We start from the raw sequence: 17,638 nt of genomic DNA, 5'->3' as shown, positions 1-17,638 counted from the left end.
ACGAAAAATATTTGCCCGTCTGCTAAATTCTGACTTCAATCCCAGAATTTAAAAAAAAAATCACCTTCGAAAAAATGATTTTGCCTGACCTCCAAACATTTGTTTAAGTGGCCCCCATCCTCCTCCGTACTTTCATACTTTTTTTTGTTCTTTGTTAAAGTTATATTTTTGGTCTTTTACATCTTTATCAACAGAGGAGAGGAAAGTGGATCGTAAAAAACTTGGGGAATGACATGGGAAAGGCCCGCAGGCTGGAATCGAACCCGGGCAGCCCTCTATAAGAGCGACATTAGGCTTAGTTCACGCCCTCATACTGGTTTTAATACATTTTCTTCTGTTGGATTAAATCACAGTTCCCTTTGTGTAAGTGTAGCAAGTTTTAAACTACCCTGTGCTATGAAGTATTTTTAGATTACCACAACTGAATACATTTAATTAGTAGAGATTAAGCTACTCAAGAAAATTCATGTTGGGTTCTTGTGAAGAATCTTAAAACTACTGTTGAGTCATATTTTTTGAGTTCATAGATGAGGTGATCAACAGGTTTCTTTTTCATTTTCTCAACAGGTTAGATAAATACCGCTCAAAGTGGGAAAAATGTCTTGAAATTGTCTTTCTCATTGTGTTTAACAGTGTTTAAGACCAACACAGCCACCCCGCACCCCCTTTTTTAGTTACTTATTTATGTTTTCACTTTTCTTTAATATGTGTACAGTCATGGCCAAAAGTTTTGAGAATGACACAACTATTAATTTTCACAAAGTCTGCTGTTTCAGTTTTTATAATGGCAATTTGCATATACTCCAGAATGTTATGAGGATTGATCAGCTCAACTGCAATTAATTGCAAAGTCCCTCTTTGCCTTGAAAATGAACTTTATCACCAAAAACACATTTCCACTGCATTTCAGCCCTGCCACAAAAGGACCAGCTAACATCATTTCAATGACACACAGGTGTCACACACATTAACACAGGTGTGGGTGTTGATGAGGACAAGGCTGGCGATCAATCTGTCATGATTGAGTGACTGGACACTTTAAAAGGAAGATGGTGCATGACACCATTGTTCCTCATCTGTTAGCCATGGTTACCTGCAAGGAAACACGTGCAGCCATCATTGCATTGCACAAAAAGGGCCTAACAGGGAAGTTTATAGCAGCGAGTAAGATTGCACCTCAGTCAACCGTCTATGGAATTATCAAGAACTTCAAGGAGAGAGGTTCAATTGTTGCCAAACAGGCTCCAGGGCGCCCAAGAAAGTCCAGCAAGCGCCAGGACCGTCTCTTGAAGGTGTTACAGCTGCGGGATCGGGCCACCACCAGTGCAGAGCTTGCTCAGGAATGGCAGCAGGCAGGTGTGAGTGCATCTGCACGTACAGTGAGGCGAAGACTTTTGGAGGAAGGCCTGGTGTCAAGGAGGGCAGCAAAGAAGCCACTTCTCTCCGGTAAAAACATCAGGGACAGACTGATATTCTGCAGAAGGTACAGGGACTGGACTGCTGAGGACTGGGGTAAAGTCATTTTCTCTGATGAATCCACTTTCCGATTGTTTGGAGCATCTGGAGGAAGGCTTGTTTGGAGAATACGAGGTGAGCGCTACCATCAGTCCTGTCTCTTGCCAACAGTGGAGCATCCTGAGACCATTCATGTGTGGGGTTGCTTTTCGGTCAAGGGAGTGGGCTCTCTCACAATCTTGACTAAAAACACAGCCATGAATAAAGAATGGTACCAGAACGTCCTCCGAGGGCAACTTCTCCCAACCATCCAAGGGCAGTTTGGTGATGAAGAATGCCTTTTCCAGCATGATGGAGCACCTTGCAATAAAGCAAAAGTCATAACAAAAAAGGCTTGGAGAACAAAACAGTAAGATTTTGGGCCCTTGGCCTGGAAACTCCAGATCTTAATCCCATTGAGAACTTGTGGTCAATCCTCAAGAGGCGGGTGGACAATCAAAACCCCACAAATTCTGACAAACTCCAAGCATTGATTATGCAAGAATGGACTGCCATCAGTCAGGATTTGGTCCAGAAGTTGATTGACAGCATGCCAGGGAGAATTGCAGAGGTCTTGAAAAAGAAGGGTCAACACTGCAAATATTGACTTATTGCATGAATTCTGTGTAATTCTCAATAAAAGCTTTTGATACTTATGAAATGCTTCTAATTGTATTTCATTATACCATGGAAACATCTGACAAAAACACCTAAAAACCCTGAAGCAGCAGACTTTGTGAAAATGTAATATTTGTGTCATTCTCAAAACTTTTGGCCATGACTGTACATATACATGTACCTATGTGCATAATTATGAATTTGTGTATATAGGTATGTGTATGGTATTATTATGTTTCTCTCATTAGCCAAGTTGCTATGATCACACTGTTTTTTGCTGTAAATAATCCGTCAAATTTGTTTTGTTGTTGTTGTTTGTTCTGCTGTCTTTTATTTTATTGTCGTTATTTGTGTGTCTTTATTTGAATGTTTGTAAAAACTAATACATTTCAAATCATAAATAAAAAAGTTGATGGGTGAGGTAAAATATAAAAAGTATCAGTGATCAAATAAAATGTGGTCAGTTCGGTCAGTCAATCAATCAAGCTTTATTTATAGAGCACCTTTCATACAAATCAAATGCAATTCAAAGTGCTTTACATCAACTGATAACAAGAAAGAAAGAAAATAATGGGAAGACATTAAAAAACTAAAATGAATTTTAAAATAGGAACTAATGCACACTGACAATAAAATATAAAATATGTGTAATTATAATAAGTTAAAGCATCAAATTAATATTAAGAATATAAATAGTTAAAATAAATACATTTAAAAATGGAAAGGATAAGAGTTGAATATAAAATAAAGGTTAAAAATGTCAATTAAACTGAGTAGATACATTAAAATAAATAAATCAATAAAAACAAAATAAACAGTTAAAATCTATAAAATAATAAAGCAACATTTAAATCAATATAACAGTAAAAAGTAAGTAATAAAATTGTTAAACCCTACATAAAAACAGACTCAATATGTTTTTAGTTTAATTTAAAAGTCTGAATATCTCTGTCAGCTCCTCTCAGATCCTCTCAGACTGTTCCATAGTTTAGGAGCATCACAGCTGAAAGCAGTGTCACTGAAAGTTTCTGTTCTCCTCTGAGGAACAATTAAAAGAGAGGAGCCGGAGGATCTGAGAGGCCTTCCTGGTTCATACACTGAAAGCATCTCTGAGATGTAGTCTGGTGTGAGGTCATGCAGCGCCTTAAAAACCAGTGACATAATTTTAAAATCAGTTGGTAAAAAATAGATCCTTGTGATGTATGAAGATGGATACATTTGGTTTTACAAAATAAGTTTTCACTGAAGTCAGCTCAAAACAAACATGTCAGTAACATAGACTGTAAAGGGATACTTCATCATGAGTTTATGTCGCTTGGTTTATCATATGACCTAAAACAAACTTGCAGAGGAACTTGTTCAGCTGGGACTAACGGCTCCTTTCTCTCTTTGTTCTCAAGAGAGAGTCCCGTGCCCCCCAACCCCCCCCCCCCCCCCCCCCCCCCTCCAGAAGAAAATAAAGTGAAGTAAGTAAAACTGAGCTTTAGATGACAGATAATACACAAAGTGGACAGGTAATATACCCTGACACACTCTTTACTTTACTTTGTTATGTTGACAGTAAAAGGAAAACACCAGACAGCGCCCAAAAAGTGAGAAGCTTCGTATTCTCTTTTCCCCTTTTTGTAAACTTGTGTTTGCTCACTGAGGTTATTCAAGGCCACGTGGAGTTTCTCTTTAGCATACTCTCTTCTTTCTGGACTTCCCAAATTCCTGGGAGGTGGTCAGAGTTTTTATTACTGAGCTTGATGGATGTTTTATTGAGTCACAATGAAGCTTCACAGTGTCATCTCATATGACTGTCTCATTGTACTTCTTATCAGAGCTGTAAATCCAGTTCAAAAACCAGACTGGACGTTGTGACACTATGACAAGAGAGTGCACAAGTTCCTGGATCTGATCTTAACAGGGTACTTGAACAGGGGTCATCATGACCTGATCATGACCTCTTACTTGTTGGCTGAGCTAAATTAGCCTCAGTTTCACCTTGTAGAGAGTGAAACCGGTCCTACATTTATTGCCTTGTCTGGCTGGGCTGATGACCGTAACCTGAGATAACAGAGAGTGACCTTATCTCAAACGGATCTGGGAAAACCAGATTCCAAAGTGTCAGCTACATAGCGGCTCAGCCTCTGGGAAAACCAGATTCCAAAGTGTCAGCTACATAGCGGCTCAGCCTCTGGGAAAACCAGATTCCAAAGTGTCAGCTACATAGCGGCTCAGCTTAATGTTAGGGTAGCATTAAAAAAGAGATCCATAAAATCAAGGTTTCCTGTCACAGTATGAAAAAACTTTTAGAAAAAGCTGCTTCAGGTAAACTCTTGGGTAAAAAATTAAAAGCTCTCCAACAGTTTTTACAAAGTAAAGTGGATATTTATTTGGATCAGATAGTTATAAAAAAGTGGAACACATTAAGAGTTCATAATAATACAATTTCACATTAAAAAAGGGGTTTGAAACAACGACACATGAAACAACTACACTAGTTTATATATCAGTACAAGTAAAGTCAACACCTTTCAGCATGAGCTTCACATCATGACGGACACATGAGGGTTTCATCACTCTCCAGAGGACCCAGTGCCGTGGGTTCAGCTGGGAAACTGGTGCTCACATATGAGCCTGTGTCCATGACTGGTGTACTACTGGACACACACATGCACGTCTCTCTGGATGGAGGCACTGCCAGCACCTCAAACCCCACCTCAAAGCTTCCTTTGGCCTCGCCCGATTCACGGATGATGAGCATCTCATACTCTCCAAACCGGATCAGGGCTTTATCTGGGAGGTCCATTCTTTCCAGGAACCCCAGCGCCGAGCTATTCACTGACAGTCTCCCTTTCTGGCTCAGGTTCTGGATTGTGAAAAGCATTTCCAGGCTCTGAGGTGTGCGGTAGGCAAAGAGGACAAACTGTTTGCGAGACACCCGCATGTCATTTAGGGCGAAGGTGCAAGCCGTGGCATCACGACCCAGCCGAAGAGGATCGTCTGCTGGGTGTCGGCTCCTGGTCCCAAAGGGAAGCAGACCAAAAAGACCCTTGCAGTTCTGCTGAGGGTGGTAAAACTTGATGTGGAGACAAGTCAGGAGGTCCTCCTCTGTCTCCATTGTTTGGGACACATTCATCAGGACGAATGGTGAAATCAGCAGGAGCTGAATCGACCTGGTGAACTTCAGAGGCTGCAAGGATAGAAAACAAAGCTGTGAGGATTCTTGTGAGATGTAGTTCACCAGTCAAAACAAAGTTACACTTGTATTCCTCCTGTGTGTCTGTGACTTACCTGTACTAGTCTTCTAATTTGAAGACCCAAATCTGATCCTCACTGAGTCCTCAAGAAGGTAAGGTGTAGTTCAGTCTCAGCTCTCAGAGGGAACTAGTGATTGTAGTTCTGAGAGGGAAAACAGGACCTGCCCTGAGGTTGTCTACTTCTCTCACAAGGAGGAGTCACTCAAGATCCAGTAACATGAATGCTGCATTCAAGTGTAATTCGGAGGAAGCAGTGCTATGCACACAGTAAACTACAGCTTGAAATGAGAGGTCTAGATTTTGGATTTTCTGTCAAACAACAAAAAAGACTTTTAGAAATATGTCATCTTAGCAGGCGATATGCAACTACACATGGTCTCTGCAAGGTTTTTACAACTCATTGATTCATTAAGAAGTATTCATTTAATAGCAGGCTTCCATCTAGTGCTGTTATAATACATCTATTAGTTGTTTAACAGAGAATTGATCTATAAGCTTATTTTGAAGCCTATCTAAGACTTTATACGTAATCTTTACTGGTTCACAAAGTTAGACTAACTATTAATACATGCATCATTGGGTTCTTTACAGTATGAATAGGTATATTGCAGCATTATTTGACTCATCATAATACATAATCAACATATTAATCTGTAATGATAGTAGTAATGTTGTAATGTAAATCAACTTACTGTGCTAAAAGATCTTTGTTTGAACTTTCTGACTATTACAGTGTATTTTTACCATCTTATGTACATTTTTAGACGTGCACTTGAACGTATCATTACAGCACCGGAAAGTACCCGATGATGCAACTCGAAACAGAAAGGAAGTGTCATGTTTTGCTGTTGTAATAGTCTTGTGATGGGAAAACGGGGAAAGTGTGAAGATGCCAAAGCACTGAGCCTTGTTGTTAAACTAACCTGTCACATATTAACAATAAACCGTTACTATTTGGGAAGTTTACCTCCCCTGCATTTATTACTGAGATGATGGAGAACTACACTGATCAAACGTTGAAATATGCTGAAGTAGTTAACAATACAGTTAGTCATTACTAAACGTCAGCACAACAACTCTAGGATACAGGGACAGCATGTATTTCTCATAAACAGACTACGAGGCGAGGGATATACAGTATGTTTATGTTGTCCTGTCGTGCACTTTTCAAAAGGACTGAAATACTTTTTTTTTTATGAACTAGTTGCGTTGAACACTTGTAATTAACAGTGTCATATAGCAATAACAATAAGACAATAAAATCCATAAATAGAAATTAAAATAAAAATGAATTAATAAATATATTTAAAAACAAACAAACAAAATTATAGTAACTTTAATTGCCATTATGATTATGATGACAACAATAATTATAACTAAATTAATCACAATAACAACAATAATACAAAAAGAAAACCAATTAATTATTACAGATAGTGTATAAATACACAAATGTATACACACATACATTACCAGTCAAAAGTTTGGAAACACCTTCTCTTTCAAGGGTTTGTATTTATGTTAATGATTGTAAACACTGTAGATTAATACTGAAAAACTATGAAAGAACATATATGGAATTATTGAATGAACCAAAAAGTGTTAAACAAAGCAGAATCTGTTTTATATTTTAGATTCTGTAAAGTAGCCCCCTTTTTCCTTCATGACAGCTTTGCACACTCTTGGTATTCTCTCAGTCTGCTTCATGAAGTGGTCTCCTGGAATGGTTTCTAATGAACATGAGCCTTGTCAAGAGATCATTTGTAGAATGACTTGCCTTCTTAATGTGTTTGAGACCATCAGTTGTGTTGTTCAGAGGTAGGGTTAGTACACAATGGATAGCCCTATTTGACTACTGTTGTAATCCAGATTATGGCAAAACCAGATTATTTCATAGTTTTGATGTCTTCAGTATTAATCTACAATGTTGAAAATAATTAAACTAAATAAAAACCATTGAATGAGAGGGTGTGTCCAAACTTTTGACTGGTAGTGTACTTATCTATGGAAAATTAACAATTGTGATAATTTGTAGATTACATGAGGAGAAAAGGCCTGAAACACTTGTTAATGTATTGTGAATTTAAGAAAAAGATAAAGTTAATGAGATTTTGTATAATGTGAATACTACTCCGGACACTAGGCGGCGCTGTGGTAGTCGCCAGACAGCCGCAGACGAAGAAGAAAGCAAAGGGCACCAACCGGAAGTCCTCCCGGAATAAGGAAGGTTCTCGAGCAGGGGCGAAATTCAGTGCAGAGGCCGCCCGGTAGAAGAAAGGTAACGTTTCTACTCTTCTAATATCATTTCACAGCAGCTATATATACGGGAACATCAAGGTAACACTGTGTCTTAATGCTATAGTCTGTGCTATAAACACAGGTGTTTAAATATTAAGCTTTTCTTTGTGTGAGAGCGGGGCAGCACCAACAAGCTAATGTAGCATTAGCAAATATTCAAAACGATGAAGAAGTCGTGTTCCTTGTTCTCAAGTCATACCAATTAAATATGCTTTAGTTTTAAATATACAGTTAAAGCTGGTTGATTGTTTTGGCAACAACTGTGGATATTATGTGGAAACTAATGCGTTAGTGTCCGTTTGAGTGAGGTCCGCCATTTTGAAAAAGAAGGGCCTGTTCAGGCAGGCTGCGGGGAGGCTCGTGAAGGGTCAACGCAGAGATTGAATGTAGAAGTGACACTAAACGGAGGCTTTCTTCACCGAGGAAGGGTTTGGACGAGCTCTGATTCATTCAAGTTATGTCTCCCGTTGAATATATCCCATACCCTCATATTCAAGGTGCACTTCGACCAAGAGTTCCGAGGTCTTTCAGCCCCAGAACTACTTTCCCCTGATCTAAAAGGTTCCTGTGCCCCCTTTGTTATCTGCGTTTCGACCGCGGACTGAAGTCCCAGGTAGATTGTGGAAATCAGGCCAGTGACGTATGGAGGAAAAAAAACGCACTAGACGAGTAGAGGGCAGAAAAACAAAGACGAATGCCATTCAGAATCAGAATCGGAATCAGCTTTATTGGCCAGGTATGCTTGAACACACAAGGAATTTGACTTTGGTAAACTGTGCTCTCTTTGTACAAGGCATAAGAATAAGACATACAAATAAAAATAATAACATCAGCCATAAATACAAAAATAACAACAAATAGGCATGACTAATATGTACAGGCTAAAATAATATGATAAAGTGCAGTGGTCACATATGACACCATAGAAGCAGACGGACAGGCAGGTATCATTATGAGCAACACAACAGTTGCATCCCTCATAAACGCCTTTAGACGATCATTAAATATCTGATGAGGATATTTTGAAATCTTAATAAAAACTTAACTAGTTTGCTGGGGTGCTGGTGGCCTAGCGGTCTAAGCGCCCCACATATAGAGGCTATAGTCCTCGTCGCAGGGGTTGCCGGTTCGATTCCCGGCTGGTCGACCATTTCCTGCATGTCTTCCCCCGCTCTCTGCTCCCCACATTTCCGGTCTCTCTTCACTATCCTATCAAATAAAGGCAAAAAGGCCAAAAAAAATATATATATAAAAAAAAACTTAACTAGTTTGTGTTCCCAGGAACTCCCTCTGTGTTTCAACTAGGGATGGGTACCTTTCACATTTGAACCGATACAGTACTGATACCCGGTACCTGGGAATAGTTACTGGTACTGAACAGTACCCATTTTCGGTGCTTTTGTGTATTTATGTGGTAATAAATGTTAATTTGTTTAAAAATAAAATCTAAACATTTTTTTAATTTAACATATTTATTTAATTTAACATGAAATGAACAGAAACAGGATTATATAGGTGATTAGATATATTAGCTGACACGTGCTCATGGTGTCTAATATCTCTGTCAGGAGTTTATCAATGAACACACGTGAATGCCTGCGGACGGGAAAAAGTCAGTTCTCCGTCTCGTTATAATAACAGGATACACAACTTACTTGTTGGGCATTCACACACACAGGAACGGTTATAAACAGGGCAGGTAGTCAGAGCGAGAGGGTCAGTCTCAACTTATTCCTCCTGCAGCTCTGCCTCGCCGGTGAGTGCGTGCCTGTCAGCTACGGGCACCGTTTGGCGCGCAGATGCAGATAACAGAGCCCCCCCAAAGTCCCTGGACCTTTGGAAAAGTACTACCCCCTAGCAGGAGCTTTTCAGGGGGGAGATTATCTACCCCTGAACTACTTTTAGACCCTGGGTCCACTGTTCAAAACGCACGTAGTTAAAGTTCCTCTGGTCGAAAAACTCCTTAACATGCATTCATGGCCTCTGCCTTTAACAATATGAACTCACTTGGCTGTTATCTGTTATTGTTCACATTAAACTGGACCTCACCCGAAAGAGCTAACTCTAATGTCTTCTTTAATCTCCCACAGATTTCCGAAAATGGTTAAGATATTCGTGGGGAACCTTCCCCGTGAAGCAGATCAGGATGAAATCAAGGCGCTCTTCACGCAGTACGGCACAGTCACCGAATGTGCCATCATCAAGAACTACGCCTTCGTCCACATGGATGACCGCAAGGCTGCCACCAAAGCCATAAAGAACCTGCACCTCTACAAGCTGCACGGCACCCCGATCAACGTGGAGGCCAGTCACGGGAAGAACCAGGGATCTGTGAAGCTGCATGTAGCTAATGTGGAGAAGGGAGCTGACGATGAGCTCCGAGCTCTCTTTGAAGAGTACGGTACCGTCACTGAGTGTGCGGTGGTTAAGAATTTTGCTTTTGTGCACATGTCGAACTCTGATGAGGCGATGGATGCCATCAAGGGACTGGACAACAGTGAATTTCAAGGTACGATATGTCGGAAGTTAAGGTGTAGTGGTGATGAATGTCTCATTTCAAATCTAATGATCCGTTTTTGTTTTTGTTTTCATTTAGACAAACGCATCCATGTCCAGATTTCTAAGAGCCGCCCCAGACACGATGAACGGGATGACTACCCCCCTCCTCCCCCAGACAGGGGTGGCTATTGGCCCCCTCGCTACCCAGGAGAAAGGCATGAGCCTCCCCCTCCGAGCTACCTGAGAGGCCGCCTCAGCCACATCCCTCCAGGTTACCCCGCTCCCCCTCTGCCGCCCCCTCCCCCTAGGCGAGCAGTTTACCCTGACCGTCCCTATGAAGGGGAGAGGGACAGGTATGGTGTCGTAGATTACTATGAGAAGTACAGAGCCCGTCCTTATGGCATTCCCGCTTATGAAGACCAACGCCCTGGCGCCCCTCCTCCTCCTCCCCCTCCTCCATCAGCCGTCGTCCGAGATCGCCTTATGACCTCGCCGCTTGACCCGTATGAACGTCGGCCCCTCCCTCCTCCCCCGTCCTCGTACTATGCCCGAGATCGCAGCCCCCTCAGGAGAGCACCTAGCGCGCCGATGCCCCCCGCCAGTAATGGCTACTCCTACGAGCGCTCACGCCTCTCCCCGGTTTCCAGGGTCCCGGCATACGGACTACCACGTGCCAGAGACCCCTACGCAGAACGACTGCCTCCGCCACCGCCTGCACGCTACGCTTATTGAGCAAGGTCCTTACACGTAAAGGTGAGACTAGGTCTTAGGTAGACTGGTGTTTCTATTCCTCATTCGTCCCTGTGAAGGCTGAGGCAGCTTGCGACTTGTCTTGTAGATCTTGTAGGACAACAAGGTTCCAGAAACATCCCGTGCAACATGCTGTTCGAGAAGTGATGAGGTTGTAAATCTGTGCATTTAACTGACTCCAGCTAATCTAAGTTCACAAAAGTGGCACAGTCCAACAAAGACAGCTTGAGGGATCAGGATCTCGCACCACAGAACGAGACTCGAGATGCAGTTCTTGAAGAAGCTGAATTAGAGATGGGAAGACGTGTTTTGTTTCAACAGTTGCAGACAGGTTATTTGTGTCATTTGCTCTTTTTTCAGGACCGTCGTCCGACTGCGTCGCCGCTCGCCGCCTCCTGATGCACGTGACATTATCCTCCTCCTGTCTGTGGCTGAGCGCGTTATGTTCCTCTGCGGCGCTCACCGGACGAACTGAATTGCCGACGTCTCTGTCTGATTTTTGTTTCTATTATTTTGACAGTTTTTACACTCGTATTTTTTCCCCTGATTGTTTTAGTTCATCATTGTGCTGTAGTATTTTTAAATGCTTGACGTCTGGTCTGGGCGTTTTTTTAAATTTGTACTTTTACGTTTGAATAATTAGTGTTCTGATGTTGTGTGTGAGCTTGGAAAGCAGTTTCTAGGCGATACGTGTGACTGTAGATTAATCAGAATTATGTTTTGTGTTAAATCTTTTCTGCACGCTGGTTCCATAATGTTAAACCCTGCCATCCAAAACCCGGCCGTCATGAGGCGTCTGGGTGAAAATTACAAAAGTAATTTGAAAGAAGGATAAAAGCGCTCATACACCTGTCCATTGTCGACCTTGTTTTTAAAGACTAACTTGTGAAGTAATGTAAAGGTCTGCCCGTAAACATGCCCTGCGCTTAAACATCAGTGCTCCCGTTGAGTTCAAACTAAAACCTTTCATTTATCTTCGTCAACTTAATCAACTCTTGTGTTACTGTGAATCGTAAAAAAAAGAAACCTCGCTAAACTTCCGATTAAATCATCACGCTGATTGAAGACACATGTTCTCTGCGATGCTTTATTGTTCTAGCTTGTCCCCCCACTCAGAGCCAGAACTGTAACATTCCCACGTTTACAGCTTAATGAGCCAAAACTCAACATTGAGAATAGTTAACCATGGCCATGACATCAGAATCTTCTGAAGACCTTCAGAGTTCACAGGTAAGTTAAGGGCTTCAAGGATGAAGGATGCAAAAAAGCAAGTGCTGATAAATCTTGTTAGTGATGTACCAGAGGTTTGTAACCATGAGAATAAACTGAATACCAACAGGTCCTCCAGATTAAGCATGCTTATCCATCATTTATAATCAGTGTACACAAATATGCATTCAAATTTGAGTCCAGTATTTTATTGCCAGTGTTGAATGACACAGTAATCATACACACATAAACACTTGATAGTCCTTTACAGGCTAAGTGAGTTGCCTGAATTCTGGCGACTGAAAATCCTCAAGGATTTAAAGATAAGTTGGATTTTAGAAAAATGTTTTTCAAATTAAAACACAGGAGGGATGGACTCAGGCAGCTCTTTGGATTAAGCTGAATTGTTTTAAACATTGACTGAATAGACTTTAATATATGGATAATGTTACACCTGGTCTTAAAGAGGCCGTTTTTTAAGCCGAGATATGAAGTGAAGGAACAAAGCACTGAAAATGATATAGTTATTGATTTTACACAGGTTTGATGGATGTGAGGTGTTCACTGTACTTTGCATTGTGTTGCCATTTTGGAATCTGACCTGCATGATTAAACATTTAAACATAAACCTGGACTACCTCTTCATTGAAACACAGTCAATAATAGTAATCCTCTTCATTTATACAGCACTTTTAAAAACAGGGTTACAAAGTGCTTTACAAATAGGAAAGACACTAAAAGAGAAATGAGAGGAAGACAACGGCTCAATCTCAGTGTCCACCCCCAAGCACTGAATGAGGTACGTTCCCGGTAAGTCCGTGAGGGTTTAGGGCGTCCCACTGTCAAATCATCAAGTGTGTGAGGGAGCTCTCAGAGTTTTATCAATAGTTTAAAGGCACCTACGGTTATTTAAAAACTTTTGTCCAGCAATTTGCATGTTCTCAAATGTCAGGGTGGCACCACCGTTCTCATTGAGCTTTTATTTTGAAAGTATGTATGGACTTCAACTTATGAAATAATTCAGAGGCTGAGTTAAAATGTTTGTAGATGTCTCTTAAATAATAATAGAAAAGCTTTTATCAACTTATAGGTGGACGGTAACACTTTCCATGTCAGGTGGTACAACCAACCTAAAACTGTAAAAATTATATTTTATACCTGGCCAATAGAATGCAAAAATCCTAATATAATATTGTAATTAAAAAATATACTCACAAAATACAGATGTGTAAAGCACTGTAACGACTCTAAGGGATACTTCCTGAAACTTTCAGTTAGAATAAATGATAGATAAGTACATATATTTTGACAAATATCTGGTTGTGCCACCTGACATTTTTTGTGTTTTCAAGTTAAGGAAAGGGTAAAAAAAAAAAGAACAACAATTTAAACACTTAAAGGTGACATATCGCGCTTTTTTCATCAATATATATTGGTCTAAGAGGTCCCCAAAACATGTCTTTAAGGTTTATGCTCAAAAAAACACTTTGAAATCAGATTTTGGTCTGCCTGAAAAACCCTCTTCTTCAGTCCTCATCAGAACACTCTGTTTTCTCTCTGACCACGCCCCCTCAGGAAGTGGATGTGGCCTCGGCTCTCCAGCACGTTGATCTAATGTTTACATGTTGGCTGAATATACACGGCTGCTCAGAGATCACATTACTTCAACCCTCTGAATCTGATCCTGAATCTGATCCTGATGGAGAGGCGCCTGCAGCAGGACCTTTCTGAAGGATTGGTCACAGATTTAGTGTTTCTTGTTGTTTAATTTATCAGTATGTAGACGTGTGTCATGGTACACAGCTACGAACATGTAGCTATGTGGCTATGCTAACTAGCGCTAGCACTTATCCATGAGAAATAAAAATCATCCACTAGATCTTCAAATCTGCAGACGTGGGGAGTAAAACCGACCTCTACCAGAAAGGCAGCAGGACCTTTCTGAAGGATTGGTCACAGATTCTGTGTTTCATGTTGTTTAATTTGTCAGTATGTAGACGTGTGTCTTGGTACACAGCTACTGCTATGAACATGTAGCTATGTAGCTATGCTAACTAGCGCTAGCACTTACCCATGATAAATAAAAATCATCAACTAGATCTTCAAATCTGCAGACGTGGGGAGTAAAACCGACCTTTGTGTTTATTAAGACAGCCTACAACTAGCATGCCTCCCTCCTAAGCTCCTTGTTAGCACACATGTGTGCAGGTAATGAAAAACGGAGGAGGGATTCAGTATTATTTTATACAGTCTATGGGCTGAACAAGCTCCGAGCTCTGACTCCGTGACAGACCGGATATTGTTGTGACGTAACAAAAACACTGAAGTCTGAAACGGCTGGTTTCACACACATTTACAGAAAGGTGGAGAAATCAGAACAGGGGCAGAATGGATTCTTTTCATTCTCGGGGGGTTTGTAGACATGCCAGGGAAACATATTTCAGGTAGAGAACCATTAAAAAGTCAATTTTGAATGATATGTCACCTTTAAAAAAACGTAATGTGTTCCAACAAGCCTTGTTTGAACACATTATTCCAGACAAAAAAAATCTGCATGGCAACCATTCTGGAAATACTTAAAAAAAAAAACTTTTTTGAGGCTTATTTGTCAACGACCCAAAGACAGACAGGGAAACAGTCGTCTATCCTGACACTCAATTATCACAGAAACACACATCCACCATAAAACAGAGTTTCAGATTCTTACCTTATCTAAAAGTTTCTTCTTCACAATCGAAGTCTAACAAAGTGCAGAACAGAAGTCCTGCAGGACTGATCAGACTCAGAGCTGATACGTGATGACGTCATGTGGTCACGTGACATGAAAACCACTGGTTTGAAGTGAAAATGCTATTTCAGTAAAATGATTGATTTTAATTTCATCCACGAAGTTTGATTTTTGCTTTGAAGTAAACAGAACCGTACAACGGCGTATTAAGATTATTAAGTCATAGATATTTGAGGAAATACTTTAAAAATTGAGACAATAACATGTCATATTTTTGTAAATAATGAACCCACTAAGTCCAAAATATGAGCTGACAGCAGGTTGTGACTCTACAAAAGATCAGACACTAACTTTGTGGGTGGATGCATATTTTGTCAATTTATTTTATTTTACTCGAGTTTTAAAAGTAAACTTAAGACTTACCCTTTTAATCTAGCTTTTAATTTGGAGTCATTTATTTTTAGCCCTGGACTGCATTATTATTTTAATCATTATTATTTTAATTATTATTTTAATCATTATTATTTTAATCACTATTAACTTAATCATCATTATCTTAATCATTGCTCTAACATTTATTTATCTTATTTATCTATTTAATTGCTTGTATTAATCTGATCTTGTTAACGCTACCTTATTTTTAACTTTTCGTTCCACTATTACTTATTTTATCAATTTTACTGTATATATTTTATTTTATTTTGAAGTGTTTTTTTTATCTTTAATCATGCCTTTTATAATTTTACCATTGCTGTTGTTTTCTGTCTCTGTTATTCTGTGAAGCACTTTGGGCTGCATCTTATCCTTTCAGTCATGACCCACAGCTCATGACCATAGGTGAGGGTTGGAACGTAGACCGACTGGTAGATCGAAAGCTTTACCTTCCGGCTCAGCTCCCTCTTCACCACAATGGTCCGATACAACGTCCGCATCACTGCTGACGCCGCACCAATCCGCCTGTGGATCTCACGCTCCATTTTACCCCCACTCGCAAACAAGACCATGGCTGTTTCCGAAATCGCCTACTATACTAGCAGTACGTACTGATATGTCCAAAATCCAGTATGTAGTAAGTAGTATGTGAACAAGAGCAAAATCTGCAGTATGCCAAAACTCCCCGGATGTCTACTGATTCGGGAAAATATCTCAGTGTGCATCGGACCAGTCTGCCTCGCGTACTGTTTCCCATAATGCACGGCGCTCGTTCTGCTTTTTCTTTTTCCTCATTTTTAGACGGGAGGAAATCTGTTTTTGGGTGCTGTGAAAGTTATCAAATTACATATAAACCACTTCCTAACTTTTTAAATCATAAATGGATGCTAAATAAGCATTTTATTTATCGGCTTCGCCGTTGTTTACTTCCGCTTTCCGAAACCGGAAATCCAGCGAAGTCTGGCTCAGCATGCTGCATGACAGATCGAACAGAACAGTCATACTACATACTAAATTCAAACGCAGTATGTAGTAGGCAATACCTACTGCCTACTACATCAGTAAGTAGTATGTAGCAGGCCGTTTCGGAAACAGCCCATGAGATACTTAAACTCCCCCACTTGGAGCAAAGTCTCACTCCCCACCAAGAGAGAGCAATCCACCGTTTTCCGGCAGAGAACCATGGCCTCAGACTTAGAGGTGCTAACTCTCATCCCGGCCGCTTCGCACTCAGCTGCAAACCGCCCCAATGCCCGCTGGAGGTCCCCGCTCGAGGAAGCCAACAGAACCACATCGTCTGCAAAAAGCAGAGATGAGATTCCAAGCTCCCTGCACTGGAGACCCTCCTCCCCCCGGCTGCGCCTTGAGATCCTGTCCATAAAGATTACAAACAGGACCGGTGACAAGGGGCAACCCTGGCAGAGGCTAACACGCACCGAGAACATGTCTGACTTTGTGCCAAGTATGTGGACAAAACTCTCACTTTTACAGGGATCGGATAGAGACTCAGCTGGTGCTGTTTTAGATGGTGCTATATTTCATCACAGATGGATTCACTGAATCAACACGAGAGAGGAGATAAGTGCGAGTAGCAAAGACGTGTCAACACGGCTTTAACTCAAAAGGCCGTGGCAGAGATCGGCCGGTGCTTTGGTTTAAACAGCGACCCTGTTAACGATCATTAAATACTTATCTGATGAGGATATTGAATCTGGAAACTCCCTCTGTGTTTCAACAGCTGTGTAAACTCCACAAACACTGACACGTTCAGCTGAAGGTCTCCAGTTTACAGGGTCACTTTTAAAACCTTAACACCGGGAGAGACGCATTCACGGTGGGCTGAGAGAAGACTACTGTTACAAGCTGCTAAATCAAGAGAATCACAGCTTCTTCTTTTGAAAAGTACACACACATACAAAAAAGATAGAACAAATCAAAACTAATGAAAGAAAGAGAAATCAAGTGAATCACAGATGTGTGTGATGTTATTGCGGACGACGGGTGGAATAAAAACACTGTGGTTAATCTACCAATCAGACACGATCAGCATTGCAGGTCCTGCGATTATCTACCCCTGAACTAAATTTAGACCCTAGTTCCACCGGTCGAAATGCACGTAGTTCTGGGGTAAAACTCCTCCCGTCGAAAAACGCCTAATATCCTGTTTTTAGTTCCTGACCCTTCAACAGAGGGTTTCCCCTTTAAGAAAACTCAGGTTAGCCCACAAATGAATATAACTAAAGACAACAGAAACATTGTTGTAACTAAACAAAAGTGTAACTTAATCTAACGTAGTGAACGTAGAGTTAAAAAAGAAAAATGGCGTCAAAGACCTGAAAGAAACAGTTTAACAAGCTTCAAAAGG

The 17,638-nt window shown here is 40.7% G+C and overlaps 2 protein-coding genes across 2 annotated transcripts; one reads left to right on the top strand and one right to left on the bottom strand.

The window, feature by feature from the left end:
* Window positions 1–4,579: 4,579 nt before the first annotated feature.
* tifa (TRAF interacting protein with forkhead associated domain) lies at window positions 4,580–5,561 on the bottom strand. The gene is made up of 2 exons (XM_034676084.1): window positions 5,392–5,561; window positions 4,580–5,290 (listed from the first exon to the last, which is right to left on the bottom strand). The coding sequence occupies exon 2, from the start codon at window positions 5,234–5,236 to the stop codon at window positions 4,649–4,651; it is 588 nt and encodes a 195-aa protein (XP_034531975.1). The 5' UTR covers window positions 5,237–5,290; window positions 5,392–5,561; the 3' UTR covers window positions 4,580–4,648.
* A 1,942-nt stretch (window positions 5,562–7,503) lies between these two features.
* Window positions 7,504–12,257, top strand: LOC117807209 (RNA-binding protein 4B-like). The gene is made up of 4 exons (XM_034676367.1): window positions 7,504–7,635; window positions 9,746–10,164; window positions 10,252–10,907; window positions 11,265–12,257. The coding sequence occupies exons 2-3, from the start codon at window positions 9,756–9,758 to the stop codon at window positions 10,884–10,886; spliced, it is 1,044 nt and encodes a 347-aa protein (XP_034532258.1). The 5' UTR covers window positions 7,504–7,635; window positions 9,746–9,755; the 3' UTR covers window positions 10,887–10,907; window positions 11,265–12,257.
* The last annotated feature ends 5,381 nt before the right edge of the window (window positions 12,258–17,638 follow it).

This window comes from Notolabrus celidotus, chromosome 23 (assembly GCF_009762535.1).
Source record: "Notolabrus celidotus isolate fNotCel1 chromosome 23, fNotCel1.pri, whole genome shotgun sequence".
NCBI lineage: Eukaryota > Metazoa > Chordata > Actinopteri > Labriformes > Labridae > Notolabrus > Notolabrus celidotus.
This window is presented reverse-complemented; position numbering and strand designations above follow the sequence as displayed.